Source organism: Dysidea avara, chromosome 6, assembly GCF_963678975.1.
Source record: "Dysidea avara chromosome 6, odDysAvar1.4, whole genome shotgun sequence".
Lineage (NCBI taxonomy): Eukaryota > Metazoa > Porifera > Demospongiae > Dictyoceratida > Dysideidae > Dysidea > Dysidea avara.
Window position 1 is genome coordinate 28,378,140 of NC_089277.1, and position 19,900 is coordinate 28,398,039.

Here is a 19,900-nt window from a genome sequence, read left to right on the forward strand (position 1 = left end):
ATGTGAATTTTAATGGAGGCACTGGAAACAACATAAAAGGCGATGTTGTGCTAAGAGTTAAATTAAAACATATGTGTAATGACACGAAGTTAGATTGTAGGTTTATATGGTGAGAAAGGAGACATGGTACATCAAAACGCAGCTTGATAATGATGGTTTAATGCTGTTATACTGCCAGGTATTCTTAACACTGATATAAGTGCTTCCAGATATTCACTATCTAAACCAAAACAGCCAAGCTGTAAAAAAATAGTGCAGCCCCCAAGGTGAAAAAAGATGTGAAATCCAAGGTGGCGGCCAAGAAATGGCTGTGATGGAAGGTTAATGGCAAAAATTTTAATTACAACAATTCAGGTGAATTTGTGTTGCCTCCTCTACTAGGAATCGGCACCAAATTCACCTGAATTGTCGTAATTAAAATTTTTGCCATTAACCTACCATCACAGCCATTTCTTGGCCGCCACCTTGGATTTCACATCTTTTTTCACCTTGGTGGCCACACTCTTTTTTTACAGCTTGGCTGTTTTGGTTTAGATATTACTTCTTTTTGTATTGCAAGTCACAAAGCTGGCCATATGGCTTTGATGCTGCTTCCTTTTAACTTGTAAGGAGTTGTGGAAGAAAGGAAGTAATTGTGTGTATAGCTTTTGTCTGATGAAATATTTGTATATTTACAGGGGTAACATTGAATGATGATTATCACATACTGCAGTTAATAAGGTGACTTCTAACTGAACTGTACCTGAAACTCTCATTGCTTGTAGCTGAACTCTTTTCAGGGTGATTTGTTTCCAGCTGTACTCTCTACAGGATGATTTGTTTCTAGCTGAACTCTCTACAGGGTGATATGTTTGCAGCTGAACTCTCTACATGGTGATTTCTTTGTAGCTGAACTCTCTGCAAGGTGACTTGTTCAAGCTGAACTCTCTACAGGTTGATTTGTTTGCAACTGAACTGTCTACAAGATGATTTGTTTCTAGCTGATCTCTCTATAGTGTAACTTGATTGTAGATGAACTCTCTACAAGATAGTTTCTTTGTAGCTGCTCTCTCTACAGGGTGATTTGTTTCTAGCTGACCTCTCTACACAGTGACTTGTTTCTAGCTGAACTCTCTATAGGGTTTTCTGTTTGCAATTGAAAACTAGCTCTATAATAGTGATTAACAGAAGTGTACTTATTGTAAAATCATCATGACCTTGTTTGATACAGTAAAACATCTTAAGTCACATGCTGTCTGTATAAACAAAAGTCCATGAACAATGAGATGGTGAAGCGAAAAAGTTATCACATTTAGTTAAGTAAACAAAGCCATACAACGAATGTGTATTAAACTAAAGCATAATCTGTTTCCCATAATATAAGATGGGGCTTGTACTAAAGTATAAGATAGTTAGTATAATGCAAGACTATACTGTGATTATTTGTATAGTTTAAGCCATTAGATATACAATCTTATATTCCTCTTTTTGCACAGTGAAAAAGTTGTGAAACATGAGTTAATGGTAGCTATGTGGAAAATCCTTACTTGGCATTGTAGCAATGTGAGGAATTCCTGAATTGGGATTAAAATGAAACATGCCAATTTAGGAGATTTTCCATATTGCTACAATTCCTAGTAGGGATTTACGTCATAGCTATCAATATCTCCTTTTATTGCTGGAATCTCAGTATATAATTCATTTTTTTTATTGCAGTAGTACTTATAACTAGTCACGTCATGTTCCACTACAGGGATAAATTGTCCACCACCTCCACCACTACCACCCAACTATGTTTGTCGTCAACAACTATTGAATGAAATGGTAACTTACTTAAGTCAATCCACCACTGACCAAAGTAGTTTTGGAACAACATTAACAGTCATTGGAGCTGGTGGATTTGGCAAGACTTCTATTGTGACTGCTTTATGCCATAATCCTGTGATGAAGGAACATTTTACAGATGGTGTAGTGTTTATAGAACTGGGACCACAAGTTATTGATCCCAGTATGAAGTTGACTCATATATATCACTTACTAACTGGTCAATACTTAAAACAAGGTGACATTAATCATGTTGAACAGGAAGTTAATCAACTTGTCAGTCTTTATTGTCGCAATCTTCTTGTTATTATTGATGATGTGTGGCAATTTGGAGATGCTGAGCCTATAGTGAAGGCATTTTTTAACTGTAAAATAGTCCTTACTAGCAGGATGAATGACATTGAACATTTTATACCTACCAAACATGTAGTTAATGTAGGTCCAATGGAACAAAGTGAGGGTATCTCTCTACTGACTCGTGGAGTGATTGATATCAGTCAACTGTCACAAGAGGATAAAAGATTACTTGATGACTTAGCTCAAGACATCCATTTGTGGCCACTGCTACTCTCCCTTACAAGAGGACAACTGTCTCATAATCTAAAACATTATAAATTCAGTTGTCGTAAAGCCATAGAAATGTTACAAAATAAATTTCGTGAGAAAGGATTAAAGGCCTTTGACAAGAATAACATTGAGAGAAGTCGTAGATATGCAACAAAGGCTTGTATTGATCTGACCTTGGATTTACTAACAAAATCACAAGCAGACAAAATGAAGACATTAATATTGTGGACTGGGATTGGTACTTCAATACAAACAGCAGTGTTACACACTCTATGGAATACTACTGAAAATGAAGCAAGAGACATTGTCGAGGCATTATGGGCCAAAAGCTTGGTCCAGTTTACTGATACTACAATACTTGCACATAATGACACACAACATTGTGTAGAGGTTCATGCTGTCATTAGTCAATACATTATTGAAAGCATAGACAGTGAAGAAGTGGAAACTCTATCACCAGATGGGAAAATAAATACTGCTTCATCAACTACCAATGAAATAAAACTGTATTACCAGAAAAGTTTTATAGGTTACGATGCATCGTCATCATATGCTGTTAATCATTTACAGATGCTACTGAATGCACTTGAAAATTGCTTTTTTCCACTAAATCTCAAAAGAATCAACATGTTCGTGATATACGACCCACATACTACCATAGTATCATTACAACGAATACAAGATGCTCTAGAGATATCACCAAATATCACAACATTTGTACCATCAGTAAATGAAGAAATTAAATCAGTAATCAATGACTGTCACAAAATATTAAAAGATGCTCACAAAACGAATAGAATATTAAATCAAAATATTCAACAATGTCTTGCTAAAAGGAATTATTACAATGTAATCCAAACAATAGAGGTGTACATGAGTAAATATCCTCCTGGACTAATAGCACAACAAGTAATTACCGTGCTCAAGAAGATCATTCCATACTGTGATGATAAACAACTACTACATGGTTTAAACATGCAGTGTGAACAGTTCAACATGAAAACACCCGACTACCACATTATCACTCTAATGGTGTTACCTCGTATTAAGTTATACACAAAATATTTCTATCAAATTGGTAAAGCACTACGTGCTGGGACACATGATGATATACAAAGGGCTTATCACTACTTTACATCACATCAGAGGAGCCAAGAGGACGAGTTAGTCTCTACTAATTGCCTAATAAAACTACAAGAGGTTGCTCCTAACTGGGTACATCAACGCTTTCATTAAATTTGGTCTATAGCTATTAATCTGAACAATAATGTACTCATATTGTTGTACTTATTATTGATTATAACTGTGTATAAGAATGGAGGAAGTCAAAATATTTATCACAACAGGAACAATGCTGTAATTTGCTTTAGTTTCTTGCAAAAAAATCCATGATAGAAGTTTTCATGTAATAATTGCGACCGGATCTGCGAAAACCCGGCACAATCGCACATTTTTTTAACCAGGCGCACGCCCACAGCCGGCCGGCCTTCGTGGGCGTGCGCCTGGTTTACTGTAATTGTTTTCGTAAAAGTGTGTGTGTGTATCTATCTATCTACCTATGTTTGTCCGTACGCACCCACGTGAGCAAAATCGTTTAATAACGGTGAAAGCAGCTTTTACGTAAGAAGTAAAAGTGAAATGAAGTCTGTATTAAACTTCTGCACAGGTGAACTTTGCTCTGAGGTGGTTTCTTTTCGGCGGACTGAAATACGGGTGTGGTGACTTTCCTCAGACTACCTTCCCCTTGAGATTTTCAGGAATTTAGCAACTGAAAAACAACGGTGCAGGCCTCGTACACTGCCAGGAATAACCTATCGCTTCGAGTTGAAAGGGGGCGTATCCCTTACGTACGCGAACGAAAATGAAGAGCAGCTTTGAGGCTTTGTCGAGAGAATTTGTGGGAAAAAACACGTTAGTCACACTATAAAACAGTTTAGAAGATAGTTTTGTGCGTAATATGTTGGTTAGGGACCCGCCGATTATGCTCATAATTTTACCTATTATGCTATGCTGCACTGCTCAAAAATTCACCTATTATGCTTAAATTAATGCTCAATATTAACCTATTATGCTCGATTATGCTCAATGTTCATGCCTTAGTTCATATGCTTTGCTACTAGTTTAACACTGTATAGAAAGAAAAAAATGAGTGGCTGGAACACAAATAATAAATTCTTGCTGCATGTAAGAGAAAAGATCGATATACTCTAATAGAACAGTCAGTTTGATGATTGTTCTATTAGAGTTACTGACTGCTCTATTAGAGTATATCGATCTTATTTTGCAATTATCATTTTTCCAGCAAGAATTTATACTATCGTACAAATATTTAACCTATTATGCTGGCATTATGCTCAATGCTTTTAGGTACCTATTATGCTCAAAATTATGCCAGCATAATCGGCGGGTCCCTAATGTTGGTAAAAGCGGTTTATTTATAACAAACGCTTCCTTAGCAGTGCATAGCAACGTAATTGAATGAATTACGAATATTTCATGAATTACGAGAAATAGCTAATTTTATTATTGCACAACACAGGAGATACTAGCACTGTATACGGAATGGACGCTGTCCGCGAATCATTTCACTTGGCGGACTGTATACGGGTGTAAACCCGTGCGGTGCCCGCCTAATGGCTTCCTCCACTACGCGGATACAACGCCTATACCCGCAAAGCAACTTATTCTACAACGCGGACAAGACGGAATACGTAACGGGTAGATAATTATAGTAGCTACAGGCTCCCACAATGATGTATCTATAGGGCTAAAACCACAGATTCAGAATTATAGCCCATGCGCGTTATAGCTTGAGGCCTGCACTCACTACTGTCCACTTTACCAGTCAGGTACTGGAAGGTGAACATTGGATGCAAAACCTGTACGAGATGCTTATCACGAGCCTGGACACATAGAGGCCAATGAACGACTGATAAGAAAAATCGGAAGTATCGATGCCGGAGTTTAGGTATTAATGGTGAAACTGGCGCCTGGGCACTTGAAAGCAGGCGACCACTGTGTCTCGGTGCTGGAAACACTTTGCACATGATGCATCAGCTAGCACGAGACCCCTCCTCGCCAGAGATTATACCCCAGCACTCGTGTTTAGTGGCAAGTACCGCGGGTGCGGTTACCATTAGCTGCAAGAGTGCCAGACCTGCAGTTCTGTGGCATATTATGGCACAATATACCTACATCAACTTTTTAAGCTAGCCCCACCCCCGGAATCCCGATACACCTACTGGGGATTTGACCATCTACATCCTGGGGCTTTTGATGGTGGCGGTCAAAAATCATTTTGATAAATTAATTCCCCTCAGAAACCCCCTTTTGAGGTGGGAATATAGTGGGGTTTTAGCTTCTGTACTGGGAAATTTGACACTAGACCTTGTCAAATCTGCTGTATTCCCCACCCTACCTGGAGTGGGACATGAATAGTGCATTGAAGTTTGGTAGAACTCACCATAAAAGCTGTCATATTAACAAATACTTGAATTGGAGCTATGACATCATGGGAAGTGTGGCTTCATGGACCAAGTAACTAAACTAACTTTGTAACAGTATACTACATCCCCCTTCTTCAATAAGACACTCAGAACATTGTTTGTCATGCATTAATCAATTATAAATTATTATACTTCTTTCATTCGTGTTTCCCGTTTATGGTATGTACTGTCCAACTTGACAGCAGCTCATGGTTATAGGCTAACTTCAATCATATGGCAAAGTTGTTAGCCCAGTTGCATACCTTTACCACGTCCAGTATGTGCATAGACAGGTGACATATATAATTATTACGATGATAATTTCACTGTGACAGTTCATTTAGCCTGCAAACAGAAACAAACAACTCAATATGTAGTAGTTTCAATAGCCGTATGTGTCCAACTCAGCAACATCCTCGTATGTGTCCAACTCAGCAAAATCCTCGTATGTGTCCAACTCAGCAAAATCCTTGGCATATCACAAAGCACCACTGCTGGACCTGTATAAGTGTTGTATATGTACAATTCATTAATTATCGAACCTGACAAACACATAATGGACAAATCACATGCTGGAAGGAATGATGTGGCGGACACGGCTTTACTATACAATCATTGTTATACAATTGCTTTACTTTCAGCAGGTAGTACATATGAATAATAGTTAGCATATTATATAGTTACTGTGGGCTTGTCCCACCACCCCTGCATACCATCCCACAATTCAGCTCCATTTCACAGTTTTAACTATGCCACTAATACAAGCTTGGAGTTCCACATGCCAGACAAGTGGGCAGTTTAAATCTTGCTACACAGTCACAACATTAAAGAATACTTATAAGCATTTGATCTGATTAATGCACAGTAAAGAGGAAATTGTTCATTATCAATATCAGTGGATATATAATTAACATCTTGCAGAGGAGGCTGGTCATGCTACATCAAACATCTTATGGTCTCCAAAATTGTTCAAACCATTCAACTGTGATGCTAAAAATTATTGAATTTAATTATTTTAAAAGGACTCTGGGAACCATAGATTATGGTTCCCAGAACCCTACTCAACACTTGTTTGGCTTTCGTAACTAATAAACAAATGCTACGAACATTATGCATACCCACTTAAAAGTGTCAAAGGACTCCATATGGACGATGATATTTTCAGTGCCCCGTTTGGTTCTGCAGGCAATGTCGTAGAGCTATGACACACGGCGAACCATGAGCTCCTCCGGTTTAGGGTAGTAAAGATCAATCACCCTATCTCATACACACTTATGTTAATCCAGTTTGGTAAATCAACTAAGTACTTACACACACACACACAGACGCACACCCACACACCAGGAATATGGCAGGAAACACCAACAAAATAGTTATGAGAAATCTTGATAGCTGAGATTTCTGAAAACTTTCATGTTTTCAAAGCTGCAAACAGTGAGCTGCGTACCCACTGATTTTTCCTGTCTAAAGATGGGACATCTTGACAGGACATGCCAACAAAAGATGAGACATCTTGATGGCTGAAAATCGTGAGTACAGAGCTAAAGCTTGTACCGTTTTGCAACTGCGAACATCATAAAAACATTGATATTGATAAACAGTTACGTACCCACTGATTTTTCCTGCCTAAAGATGGGACATCTTGACAGGACTTGCCAACAAAAGATGGGACATCTTGATGGCTGAAAATCATGAGTACAGAGCTAAAGCTTGTACGGCTTTGAAACTGCGAACACCGTAATAACACTGATATTGATAAACAGCTACGTACCCACTGATTTTTCCTGACTAAAGATGGGACATCTTGACAGGACTTGCCAACAAAAGATGGGACATCTTGATGGCTGATAATCATGAGTACAGAGCTATAGCTTGTACCGTTTTGCAACTGCGAACATTGTAATAACATTGATATTGATAAACAGCTACGTACCCACTGATTTTTCCTGCCTAAAGATGGGACATCTTGACAAGACTTGCCAACAAAAGATGGGACATCTTGATGGCTGAAAATCATGAGTACACAGCCAAAGCTTGTACGGCTTTGAAACTGAAAACACCGTAATAACACTGATATTGATAAACAGCTACGTGCTCACTGATTTTTCCTGCCTAAAGATGGGACATCTTGACAGGACTTGCCAACAAAAGATGGGACATCTTGATGGCTGAAAATCATGACTACAGAGCTAAAGCTTGTACGGCTTTGAAACTGCGAACACTGTAATAACACTGATATTGATAAACAGCTATGTACCCACTGATTTTTCCTGACTAAAGATGGGACATCTTGACAGGACTTGCCAACAAAAGATGGGACATCTTGATGGCTGAAAATCATGAGTACAGAGCTAAAGCTTGTACGGCTTTGAAACTGTGAACATCGTAATGCATTGACATTGATAAACAGCTACGTACCCACTGATTTTTCCTGCCTAAAGATGGGACATCTTGACAGGACTTGCCAACAAAAAGATGGGACATCTTGATGGCTGAAAGTCATGAGTACAGCGCTAAAGCTTGTACGGCTTTGAAACTGCGAACACCGTAATAACACTGATATTGATAAACAGCTACGTACCCACTTATTTTTCCTGTCTAAAGATGGGACATCTTGACAGGACTTGCCAACAAAAGATGGGACATCTTGATGGCTGAAAATCATGAGTACAGAGCTAAAGCTTGCAGTTTATAAAACTGTGAACATTGTAATAACATAAAATGAGATATCTTGAAAGCTAAAAACCATGAGTACAAAGTTAATTTGTATATTGACAGCGATTATCAAACATAGAACGTCTTTGAAGTGGCCTATTTTCTTCATTGCTTTACAGATACATATATGAAATTACGATGTGGGTTAGGTTTACACCTCTTGAGTTCACCAAAGACTTAAATATAGGTCGGCTCACCATTTTTTTGTTCTAGTGAGGGTACGGAGAGTATACTATCTAACAGGATATCTCGTCGGATGTGTCAGTCACTCTGAGGATAGCTACATGTTAGCCGCTAGCTCAGTACGTCGGTAACGAAGAGACGGTTGTTTCTTCCGTTTATCGTCCAATACTTGAACACAATACAGTAGCAGAATGATAGGTACCACACGAGGTCTAAAGATTGTTCTGGAATTATTTTAACAGATGCGCACCTTTTAACTGGTGGAGGCGTGCGCACAACAAACCATCTTTGATCATCAAAATCACGTGCGGTTTCTTTTTGACGGAAGTGATTGGATACTGACGCTAAGCAGTCTAATGCAGCCGGATTGTTGAAGAAAACTAGGGTTAAACATGGCGCAACATTGGCGCTACTCAATACCAATGATTGCGACAATACTGTCATGGAATTTGGGGGGTTTTTGGGTGCTTGGCAGCTGAGATGTAATGGCGCTTGACTGAGCAGATCTAGATGTGAAGGATATCATCGTGTCAAACACCTCAGATTGTTTTCGCCAATCGATACGGTGAAATACGTATTGTTTTTAATAACTGTTTTATGTATTATAACAGACATTCCGGGTAGAGAGAACTACCGTCCTAGTCTGCTTTCTTCTGTTAGAACACTAAGCTGTGTGATGGTATGTACTCTTTGGTAAGTATAGTTGTGTTTTGGTTGGTAAGCCATGGCTGTTTTGTAGTGTAGTTGCAGTTTATTGGACCGTGCCCTTAGTGGATGATTTCAACGCAATATCTGCTATGTTGCTGGGATGCAATCGTACCATGGGCTGTTTGGCTGTCGTAAGGATTTTAGTTACCTACTATTCACATTCATGGTAAGACTTGTTTTAGTGTAGCTTGATATAATTTAATGTGTTTCTCTGTGTACCAGTTGTCTAGCCAGCTTTCCAACAGTAGTTCAGTGCTATCAAATGATTTTGCCTTTATCTTTTAGGATTTCCTACAAGATATTTTACAGCATTGGCATCTCAATGGAATTTCCTTGCCACTACTTGCAATAAGCTGTCAAGTACTCAATAACTGAAACACCAGAGACTGTTAACAGAATCCTATGGCATTAAGCCAGATTGTTGCAAGCTGATCGTAGCAGTATGATGACCCCTCTGGCACGTGATGGCAGACATCAACCACAAAACAAACTCTTTACCTTACCCAGAAACTTCTAATGGATATTCCACTTTCTGCTAACGTCAAAGTCAACTTGTAAACAGTGGTAGCTGATGGACACGTGACTATGGTACGTGCTGATAGTGTGTAACTATTTTCTTTCCATTATGTATAGGCTTTTTCCAGGTGTTGTCGTGTTTGCAACAAAGAACTATTCACACAAGTAGTGTTCCCATCTGGTACTTTGGCATGTGCTAGGTTAGTGTATAGTAATGTGCAGTTTGTGATACACTGTAATGTATGTTTTTCTTCAGGTTGAACTTGCTTTGCTTCGAACAGTTATTCAAGGTACATGTGTAGTGTGTAGCTGCATCATCTTACTTTTGTTATTTACAGAACTGGAACGTTGGAGTGCATGGAGCTAAGAATGTTGTGTAAAAGAATGAACAAGACATTTTATTGTGGAATTTTATGCATTTTAAATTATGCTCTCACGTGACAAAAACTGAATTCATTATCGGACACAGCGGCCCGCGCGTAGGATCCTGCGTGACCATTTAGGCTCATTGGCGGACACCGGATAGGTGCTTACGGAGAACTAGGCGGTTTATTGATGGCACCGTACGGATTTCTTCGCGGGTAAGACGCGTACATCCGCGTACAAGTGGTCCCAAACGGGGTACTAACAGTAGTCCGCGTACGCCTACGCGGATAACCGCATCTCAACCGTCTGCTCCCACTACGCGGTGTCTAATCCCCTTGGTACGTTGTCTGCAATCAAGGTGCGTTATTCCTGTGCAACCCAAACTACCATATTGTAAAGTAGTAATACATAGTTGGTTAATTCATAGTAGTATATACTGTCTATAGTTATTCCAGATGAGTTAGCTAGCTGCATGGCGCCTGGTTTTTAGAAGTAGCACAACATCAACTTGTTCAAATTCCTGTTTATTAACTATTAATAATCCACTTAGACAAGTGTACCCTTTAGCAAAGTTTCAGCCTCATATTCCAATACGTTTAGGGGTTACACTTACAGTCTAACAGAAAAATCGATTTGTGCAGCAAGTATATATATCGGGAAAATACATTGCAGGTGCTTACAAAAACGGTTGTAGCTAACTTATCAACGGGTTGAGGTACGGAGCTATGCATTTCAGCATTGTGTTCACCATGAACAGGGGAATCAATTACTGGGTAAATTTTTCCTTTACTTGCCCATCTTCGCTGCATACAAAGGGGGTGTCTATTTTACGGACCGGACCGGACTATCAGACCGGAAGTTCCTGCTTAGCAAGCTAAGTGTTTAGCAAGTCTAATTTACAGACCAGACTGGAAGAGTTATAATTACATGCATGCACATGGATCAATTCTTTCATGATCGTGCGTTGTTTTTGAATTCTGTGTGCAAGGCTGTAAAGGCTGAAAACTTGTGAGAGCTGATGTTTTCGTTGGTTTTCAGGCCCCATCAGAGCTAGCTATCTCAGCATAATTAGCTAATGTGCAATTGTTTCATAGTGGACAAGAATGAAGATTTAGTAGGGACCCGCCGATTATGCTGGCATAATTTTGAGCATAATAGGTACCTAAAAGCATTGAGCATAATGCCAGCATAATAGGTTAAATATTTTTACGATAGTAAAAAATTCTTGCTGGAAAATGACAATTGTAAAATAAGATCGATATACTCTAATTGAGCAGTCAGTAACTCTAATAGAACAATCATCAAACTGACTGTTCTATTAGAGTATATCAATATTATCTTTTACATTCAGCAAGAATTTATTATTTGTGTTCCAGCCACTCATTTTTTTATTTCTATACAGTGTTAAACTAGTAGCAAAGCATATGAACTAAGGCATGAATATTGAGTATAATCGAGCATAATAGATAAATATTAAGCATTAATTTAAACATAATAGGTGAATTTTTGAGCAGTGCAGCATAGCATAATAGGTAAAATTATGAGCATAATCGGTGGGTCCCTAAGATTTAGCCATACAGAGTCACAAAGTCGTAAGATGGTTAATTTAAAGCTTCAGTGCAGGTGATTCACACTGTGAAAAAGGTGGGATATAAGATGGTATTTCCAGTGGCTTATTGAATACAAATAAGCCTTAATAATTATAAACCCTGTATTAAACTCATGTTATACTTTAGTATAATGCATACTATACTATTACATATATGGTTTCAGTTTATTTACTACATTACCTGAAATAACTTATATCGAATATAATACCCACACTATACCACCACATATGTGACCCAGTCTGACAAAACCAGGCTTATCGCCTATTTAAAAGTATCGAGAAATGCCGGTTTTAAGTATTTAGTGTGTTGTAGCTCGCCAATGGTTGAAGCTATGTGTACCAAATTTTCACACGTTTTACACCAATTCCTTACCTTCCAGAGCATCCACTGTACAAGTAGACAACAACTAAGTTTCCCGCCATTTTAGATAGTTTTTAAACCGAGGTTGACTGTATCAGGCGAGCTGCAAATTGGGTGGGAGGCGGGGGCCCTGGAAGGCGGGCAAGATGGTGTTCAAAAATTGAAAAGGAAGGCTGAGGGATGAATTTGGCCATGTTTTGAGCCATTGAAGTCTCAAAACTGGCTAAAATGAAAGGAAATTTACAGCAGAGGTACTTATTCAACTCCACAGAGCTGTACAGCCACATACAGTCATTCCCAGGCTGACCAGAGCTCCATTCAGGCCCCACACCACACGTACGGATCGCCACTGGGCTCGGGAAAAGCAGCCAGCAAAACCAGACCACTCAAGTCTGGCTGATTTTAATTGTGGAATTAGATAGTTTATTCATGTTACAGTAGCTGTGTATCCTGGGTGAAAAATCGAATCTGCTGACATGGGCGATAAGACCGGTTTCCTCAGACTGGGTCACATATATGGTTTCAGTATGTTTAACACATTAACTAAAGCTTTACATGAGACTGTTAGTGTAATACAGATTATTTCAAGCTTTTTTGTATTCCATAAGCCACTGAAAATACCATCTTATATCCCTCTTTTTTCACAGTGTCAGGGACAGAGATTATAAATTAGCCATGTGCAAGGCCTTGTGTAAGTTCTTTGGGGAGGCATATGTTTAAGCCTATAAGAGTGTAGTCCACGAAAGTAAACTCCCACTAGCTAGCTATTAATTTTGTTGCTAGTTTTTGCCTAGCTATAGCTAGGTGTCACTGACCTGCTGAGCAGTCTGAGCAAGAAATTGTTTGGAAGAATAGTTAGCTACTGCTGCATGCCGGTGCCAAAAAATTGTTTCAGTGTGTAAATAACGGCAGACTGATTCAGCATTGATCAAATTAATTAAGACTGATAAAGATCAAGGAAAATTGGCCCTTTTATAATAATACTTGCAATTGTGTTTTATGTACATAGCTATAGCATGCTAAACTATAAAAACTAGTGCTGTGATATTACACAGTAAGCTATACTGTAACATTTTCATGTGGTATTGGTTTGTCTAATTATACACAGAGGACTGGAAATCTGACCATGCAGCATCGCATACTGGTATCAAAATGGAACAAAAGAACTTTCTGGCAGACAGTGTTGTAGGCTCTGGCTTATTATTCCCAAAATTTTACCTATTATGCTTTTGAGCATTGCTCAAAAATTAGGCCTATTATGCTCTAGAACTGACTGTTTTATTAGAGTATGTCAGCCTTTCCTGACTGCTGTATTAGAGTAGGTGATCATGACTGCTCTATTAGATCTTATTTCTGCAAAATGTGAATAACCAGCAAAGAAATGGTTTAATAACTTATATTACATGTTTTTAAATATGAAATGCACTAATAATACTATTGGCAGTGAGTATTTGCTTTCTTTCAGGCGCATGTATTGCGCATTTTAATTAAATTTTCAAACATCGTTCCTATTATGCTGGCATTATATGCTTGATGCTTTTGGTCACCTATTATACTTTAAATTATGCTGGCATAATCGGCCGTTGCCTACAGTGTTGGGCAAGTTACTTTTTAACTATTAAACCCGCAGAAAACGTTTCGGAAATGCATGTTTACACAATATGGGCATGCATGGCGACACTAGGTGGGGTAACTTAATTCTTACAGCCTACAAATACACATAGATTAAAAGTGTGTTTACTGGGCTACTTGGAGAAGGTTAAATGAACACTGTAACTACAGTGGCTTACTTGTTATGAAACGGTGAACAGCGACGAGTCACGTCTCCGTGTTTCTAAATTCTTGCCACGTGTTTAATTTCAATTGTGGGTGTACTCACATGAGTTATATATGGCCTGATGCAGAATTTCACGAAGAGTTGAATGAAAGTTGTTGCAGAGCAATAAGATCAACTACCATCGAGTTATCGACCATTTTATAAAGGTATGTAAAGGGTTTGCATGTTTCCTTACCGAAAAGTTATTTTCACGGCTAGTTTTGGCTTCACCTTTAGCGTTAGGGCAAAACCCTAGGCATCATTTTGATCCTTGCTACATCGTGAGTAGAATGACATAAATTGTATAGCCGTAGGAGGTTGTGCAGTCTTTGGTGTATAATAACAAAAATTGTCTTTAAGCCTAAAGACAAGATTTTACGCCAAGCAATACCAGAAATTTGAGGTCATGGGCCTACTAATTAAAAATTAAATTGACATAATATTACAGTGTTGCATTGGCAATACATCTCAAATAGCGGTGTACAATGTCCACTCTGTAGTGAAGGTAATGAAATATGTATAAATAGAGGCTAAATGACCCATTTGGTAGGATTGAAGTTCGTATACATGTGGCAATACAGACTATGGTTCAGTAGGCCCAAATGTATGGGTTTAACATACAATAAACTCACTCACCCTATGAAGTAGGTTGAATCTGTATGTAACCAATCATTTTCACCTTATTATTAACGCGTAGACTAAAACCTTCGCTAAATACAGCCATTTACTTGTGGTTCCAGGCCGTCCATAAATGTCGTTTACAGTCTTAGCCTTTTGTGTACCCTTGTCTTTTGACAAAAATGGATAATCTATTCCAGCGATGCTCCAACAAATTAGAAACTGCTTCAGTCTTTGACGTATTGCATACGTCATTCGTCATTAATAGGCAAATCCAGCACTGACCTTACTTAGAAATCTCAATCCAACTAATTATAGGTGTTCTATTTTCTCCAGCACGTAAACTACGAAAGTAGTAGCTAGCTGAAACCGGTGCCAAATGAGATAGTCTACTTTTCAGGGTATATTAAAATCACGTACATTGAACTAGAAAATGCTTGTAGCAGATTATGATGGGTTTTCTTTTTTAAACTAAGGAGTTTTGAGCATATATGCACGTAAACAGTGCAAAACCTAGAGCCGTCTAGGGGGGTCTGGGGGCATGCCCCCAAAAGAAGATTTTTTGAGAATTTACCCATCTAAGGTTAAATCTGGACCAAAAATTGCTCGACTAGTTATGCTAGCGATAATAACAAAGCAAAACGACTGAAATATGATGTGATAGACCAGCTTCCTACAGGACAAGACACTTATGGCATACGTGTTGTTATACAGACTACATTATAGTCAATCAGCTCAATTAATCAGTTTAAAAATGCAATAACACGCACACATGCATGCACATTATAAACAATCATCAGTTTAGTCGGTGACTTGTGGCTTCCGGATGAATGGTTTAGTATAGACGAGCTGCAGGCTATAAAGGAACATGTACTTGTAAATTACAACAGAAATCGAAAAAAAAAAGAAACAAACAGTTTATATCTCACACCATGTTCCTTAACTGAGAAAGTTTAAGCACACAAACAGTTATTTCGAGTATCCCTTTGATGTGGTTAACACTCTAATTTATGAGGTATAAATGTGCCATGATTAAACCATGCACACACAGACACACACTACATACACAGTATGGCTTTGAAAGTGTACTAAGTGGAAGCAAATTTTGAGGTTAGTGCAAGATAATATTGTGGTTAGGGACTAAATGGCTTCAAACCCTTTGGAATGTGTTGGTTTCAATCATTAGACATTTATTCCAACATATGCATAGCTTTAAAAACATCGCATTCAAAAGTGATTGTATTATATGAATATTTTACACAGGTTGTCTACACTAATGCACACGACCAAAAAATGTACTAAATTTCTGGTAATGGCTTGTCATTAAGTACTTAATGACAAGCTTTTATGCCACTGTCATTGGCATAAAATGCATTGTGAAAGTACCTTTACAGGGAAGTGCACTATAAAGGGAAGATTTTACGCCAAGCAGTTTAAAACAAAGAATTCACATGACTGTCCTTACTAATCACATGACGCCTGCCTAATATTACATAAGTGTACCTGTAGGTATCCGTATTCTACCGTTTCATCATGCTTACACTGCTGTTTCATTATACGTTTTATGTCCCTTTCCTTACTTTCTTATGCCACAGGAGATAAATCAGTGGATGATAACAGTGTGTAGAATAGGAATGCGTGTGCTTTTATTAGAATAATTTTTGCAGTAGATCATGTGATCATTGCAACTGTCATGCCACAGATTGGAGATAATTTTAGTGCATGGAAAGAGTGTGTATTGAATAGTTGTCTTGAAAACACAGTTCTACGATTATTGCGATCAAGACTAGTGGCATAGCTACCATTGAGGCAACCGAGGCAACTTCCTCGGTAAAAATGCTCAACAACAGGCTGAGCAGGCCTGAGTTTTGGCACCCCGGATTATCTACTCAAAGCGTTACTAGACAGAATTAATGTACCAAACATAATAGAATCTATGGCTGTAGTACTAAGCAGGGCTAGAACCCATGGTATCACGGTGCTGGATCACTTTACAGCTACTTGAATTTGTAAAAAGATCGAGATACTCTAATAGAGCAGTCATCGTAATATACTCTAATAGAGCATTCGGTATACAGATTATAGCCACTGTTCTCATTACACTGCTTGATCTAAATAATTTACATTAATGTTAATTGTCTTTTCAAAAGTTCCAATGAATCAACTGCATGGCATTGCACTGAGCTAATTGATCATGCATATCATGCATTAATAGCACTGAATTACAATCAAAAAATAGCCTCCACATGCCATTTCAAAACAATATATATAGCCATGTTTCTAAAACTTTCCTTGAGGGAGCATGCCTCCAGACTCCCTAGCTTGACATGCTTAGCACATGCAGTTGAGCATCACATGAAAGAGGTAATCTTTCACTTAAAAATCTCATCAGATCAATAAAAGTATAGTGTGCATGACTATAACCTCCATTGCAGTCCTGGCAACTCAAAATATCTCCAGAGTAAGTCACGTTGAGTGCAATTAAACTAGTCTAAAATAATTGTAGCATGATAAACTGTAGCATTAACTAAGCTGGAGCATTATTTATACATGTAGCTAGGTCTTCTGAAACACTTTCTGCCATCCAACCAGATAGTCAACCTCCAAATGCTGCACCACCCATACTTAAAAGTATTTGTGAATCAGTTGAGTCTGAAACAGACCTTCTCGATTAGGTCAGTGTATAAAGTTTGCCTCGATAAAAATTTTTTCCTGGCTACACCGCTGAAGACCATAACTCTAGGAATACAAATGTGTGCTTTTATTAGAGTTTCTAACACTGAAATTCCTACTCAATTGGTGAAAAGTTAAGTAGTGGTTGAATGCAGGCAAGATCTCGGATCCCAGCTGTTGTGGCTCCCTTGACGCATGCCTAGCATTGCATGTTGCTTAGCAAGTCACCACTTGGTCTGGGATTCTTTTCTGTATGTTTCATCCTTGTAGCATAAGTAGTCAATTATTGGATTGACTCAATTACTGGAATGAACGTTTCAATTATTGAATGGGAAACGGCAAAATTCCATGGTATAAAATAGTGGCATGATTGACATATTTGTGACCAGATTTACAAAAAGGGGTCTTTCACACACATCTGATTATATGATCTTAGCTTAGTGTTCAAGACAAATACAAACCTGAATTTTTTTCATCCATCAACCTATGTTGGTGCTCACTGCTGTCCAACTGCCAATCTGTAGTTATGAATTGCCAAAGTTCATAAATTGGATGTGTATGGAAGACTCCTTTTCGCAAATCCATCACATTTTAGCAATTTTTTATCAACCTCCCCCCCATCCAAAAGTGTTGGTTACCACACAGAGTTTTGATCCATGTTTGCATTTCTAAATGAATATCTTTGCTATGACTGACCCACTTAGAAATTAGTGTGTTAAAGGCTATTATACTACTTCTACTAATTACGTTTCATGATAAAGAAAATTGACAGTTAATGTATTTTCGTTATTATGGATTTGGAACCTTGCACCTTCAATGGTACTTGGTGCCTGTCACTTTAAAGTCTGAGGCAGTCTAATATCTGTTTCTGCTTCAATGTTGATCACCAAACAATAAAGGAAACAAGCCAAGGCAAACATTAACGCCAGCATTCACTGAAAATACCAAAGTAAAATACAGCACAGCTACTGTCGAACTTGATGGTTGAACTGCTGAGATTAACTTGTGATTTAAGTGGATATAGCAGTTGTACTGAAAGCAGCGGTTAGTGAGAATATAGACCAGAATAATGTACTACCACCTAGTAAATCGATAAGATGCATAGTGTGCTACATTGGACTTCAAGCAAGTCTTTCATCACACTATGTAGCACTATCTATAAAAGCATTCTGGATATCAAGAATAAAGCAAAGAGGATTTAACATTGGCAAGGAACTGGTTTCACTGTTAGTTGCTGTAAAACTATTAAATGATCATTGTGTATTGAACTATCAAACAATTTGTGTGCATTTTTACAAAAATAATTCATAACTCTTGTGTTACACAAGTTTACATGCTGAAAATTTGCATGGATGCCAGTTAGGAACTCATAGTTACATGGGAATTTTATCAAATTTTTGATGGCTTCAGAATTTTAGCCAGTGGTCAGATAATCTTCTGATATGTGAAATATAAATATTTGTGAGCTCCGATAATTGTTACTGGGCCTGCGAAAATAGGGCATGTGAGCACATGATTTTTGTCTACTTTTTCAAACTTTGATCACTCATAACTTTGTACCATTGTGCTATGACAATGCAATTTTTAGTGCTTAGTGAGCATTTAATAAGTTTTATGATGCAAGTTACAGAATACGAATATTCCTTTCCAGTAGTGAGATACAACTGGTACAGTGATTGGATGTAGTTTGTACCTACATGCCCTCTTTTCGCAGGCACGGTCACAATTGAGTCATGGTGATGGTAACTGATTATTTTGCCTCCTCACCTTTACAGCTGTTACTGGTCAAGGGGGGGAGCCATTGACATCAAACTTAGGGTACAGCAAAACCTGTACAATATCAAGTGGAATATGTTTGCCAAAATTTGTGTCTGAGGAATGTTTAAAGCAAGGGTAGTGTTTGCAGAAATAAGAGTGTCGAAAATTGATTGCTTACACTACCTTGTTTTTTACTCGCATGTAGGAAAGCATCCTTGTACAGGCTATGCCTTTTGGTTCCATCCTGTCATTTTGAAAAGCCATATAAACAAAGTAAATTACATAGTAGGTGCTATCCTACTAGGGACATGTGATAAGGCTATTATGCAGGCCTATAAATAAAAAGAAATCAGAAACATAGCTAATTGCTTAAAAGGGAAATAGTACACAAACAAAACAAAAAAAAACAAGCAGACATAATAACTGCTTTTACGTAAATTCAAAATGATGCCAAAGATGTATAAATAGTGTAGAAAACATATATGACACATCAAGCTGAAACAATGGATTTATGTATATCTGCTGAAACGCGTACGTATACAATAATAAAGAGTCAGTGAATGCTATTTCCTAACAATTGTCTATACACCAGGGGCGGATCCAGACTTTTAAAAAGGGGGTTCCACTTTGGAATTGCAACTTCAGCCTAGCTGTAAGTTGAATACCAAAAAAAAAAAAAGGCATCACCTACTGACAATAGATGCCCTCACCAACTATATTTC

The 19,900-nt window shown here is 38.1% G+C and overlaps 1 protein-coding gene and 2 long non-coding RNA genes across 10 annotated transcripts in view; 2 read left to right on the forward strand and 1 right to left on the reverse strand.

Moving 5' to 3' along the window:
* The window catches only part of LOC136257264 (uncharacterized), a 185,225-nt gene extending 181,471 nt beyond the window's left edge, over positions 1-3,754 (forward strand). For both annotated transcript variants that reach the window (XM_066050356.1, XM_066050355.1), the window contains exon 17: positions 1,733-3,754. In XM_066050356.1, the coding sequence (XP_065906428.1) occupies positions 1,733-3,606 (1,874 nt within the window). In that variant the 3' untranslated portion in view covers positions 3,607-3,754. The remainder of the gene's footprint in view (positions 1-1,732) is intronic.
* Positions 3,755-6,372: 2,618 nt separating this feature from the next.
* LOC136257278 (uncharacterized) lies at positions 6,373-9,035 on the reverse strand. Its single transcript, XR_010701886.1, has 3 exons — positions 8,768-9,035; positions 7,955-8,509; positions 6,373-7,905 (listed from the first exon to the last, which is right to left on the reverse strand). It is a non-coding gene; the product is annotated as an uncharacterized lncRNA (long non-coding RNA).
* A 186-nt stretch (positions 9,036-9,221) lies between these two features.
* On the forward strand, positions 9,222-10,453 carry LOC136257276 (uncharacterized). Of its 7 annotated transcripts, none has more exons than XR_010701883.1 (6): positions 9,222-9,318; positions 9,365-9,446; positions 9,493-9,627; positions 9,747-10,177; positions 10,234-10,267; positions 10,316-10,453. It is a non-coding gene; the product is annotated as an uncharacterized lncRNA (long non-coding RNA). The 7 variants fall into 7 exon arrangements; XR_010701884.1 differs by having other exon boundaries at positions 9,498-9,627; XR_010701885.1 differs by having other exon boundaries at positions 9,504-9,627.
* Positions 10,454-19,900: the final 9,447 nt, after the last annotated feature.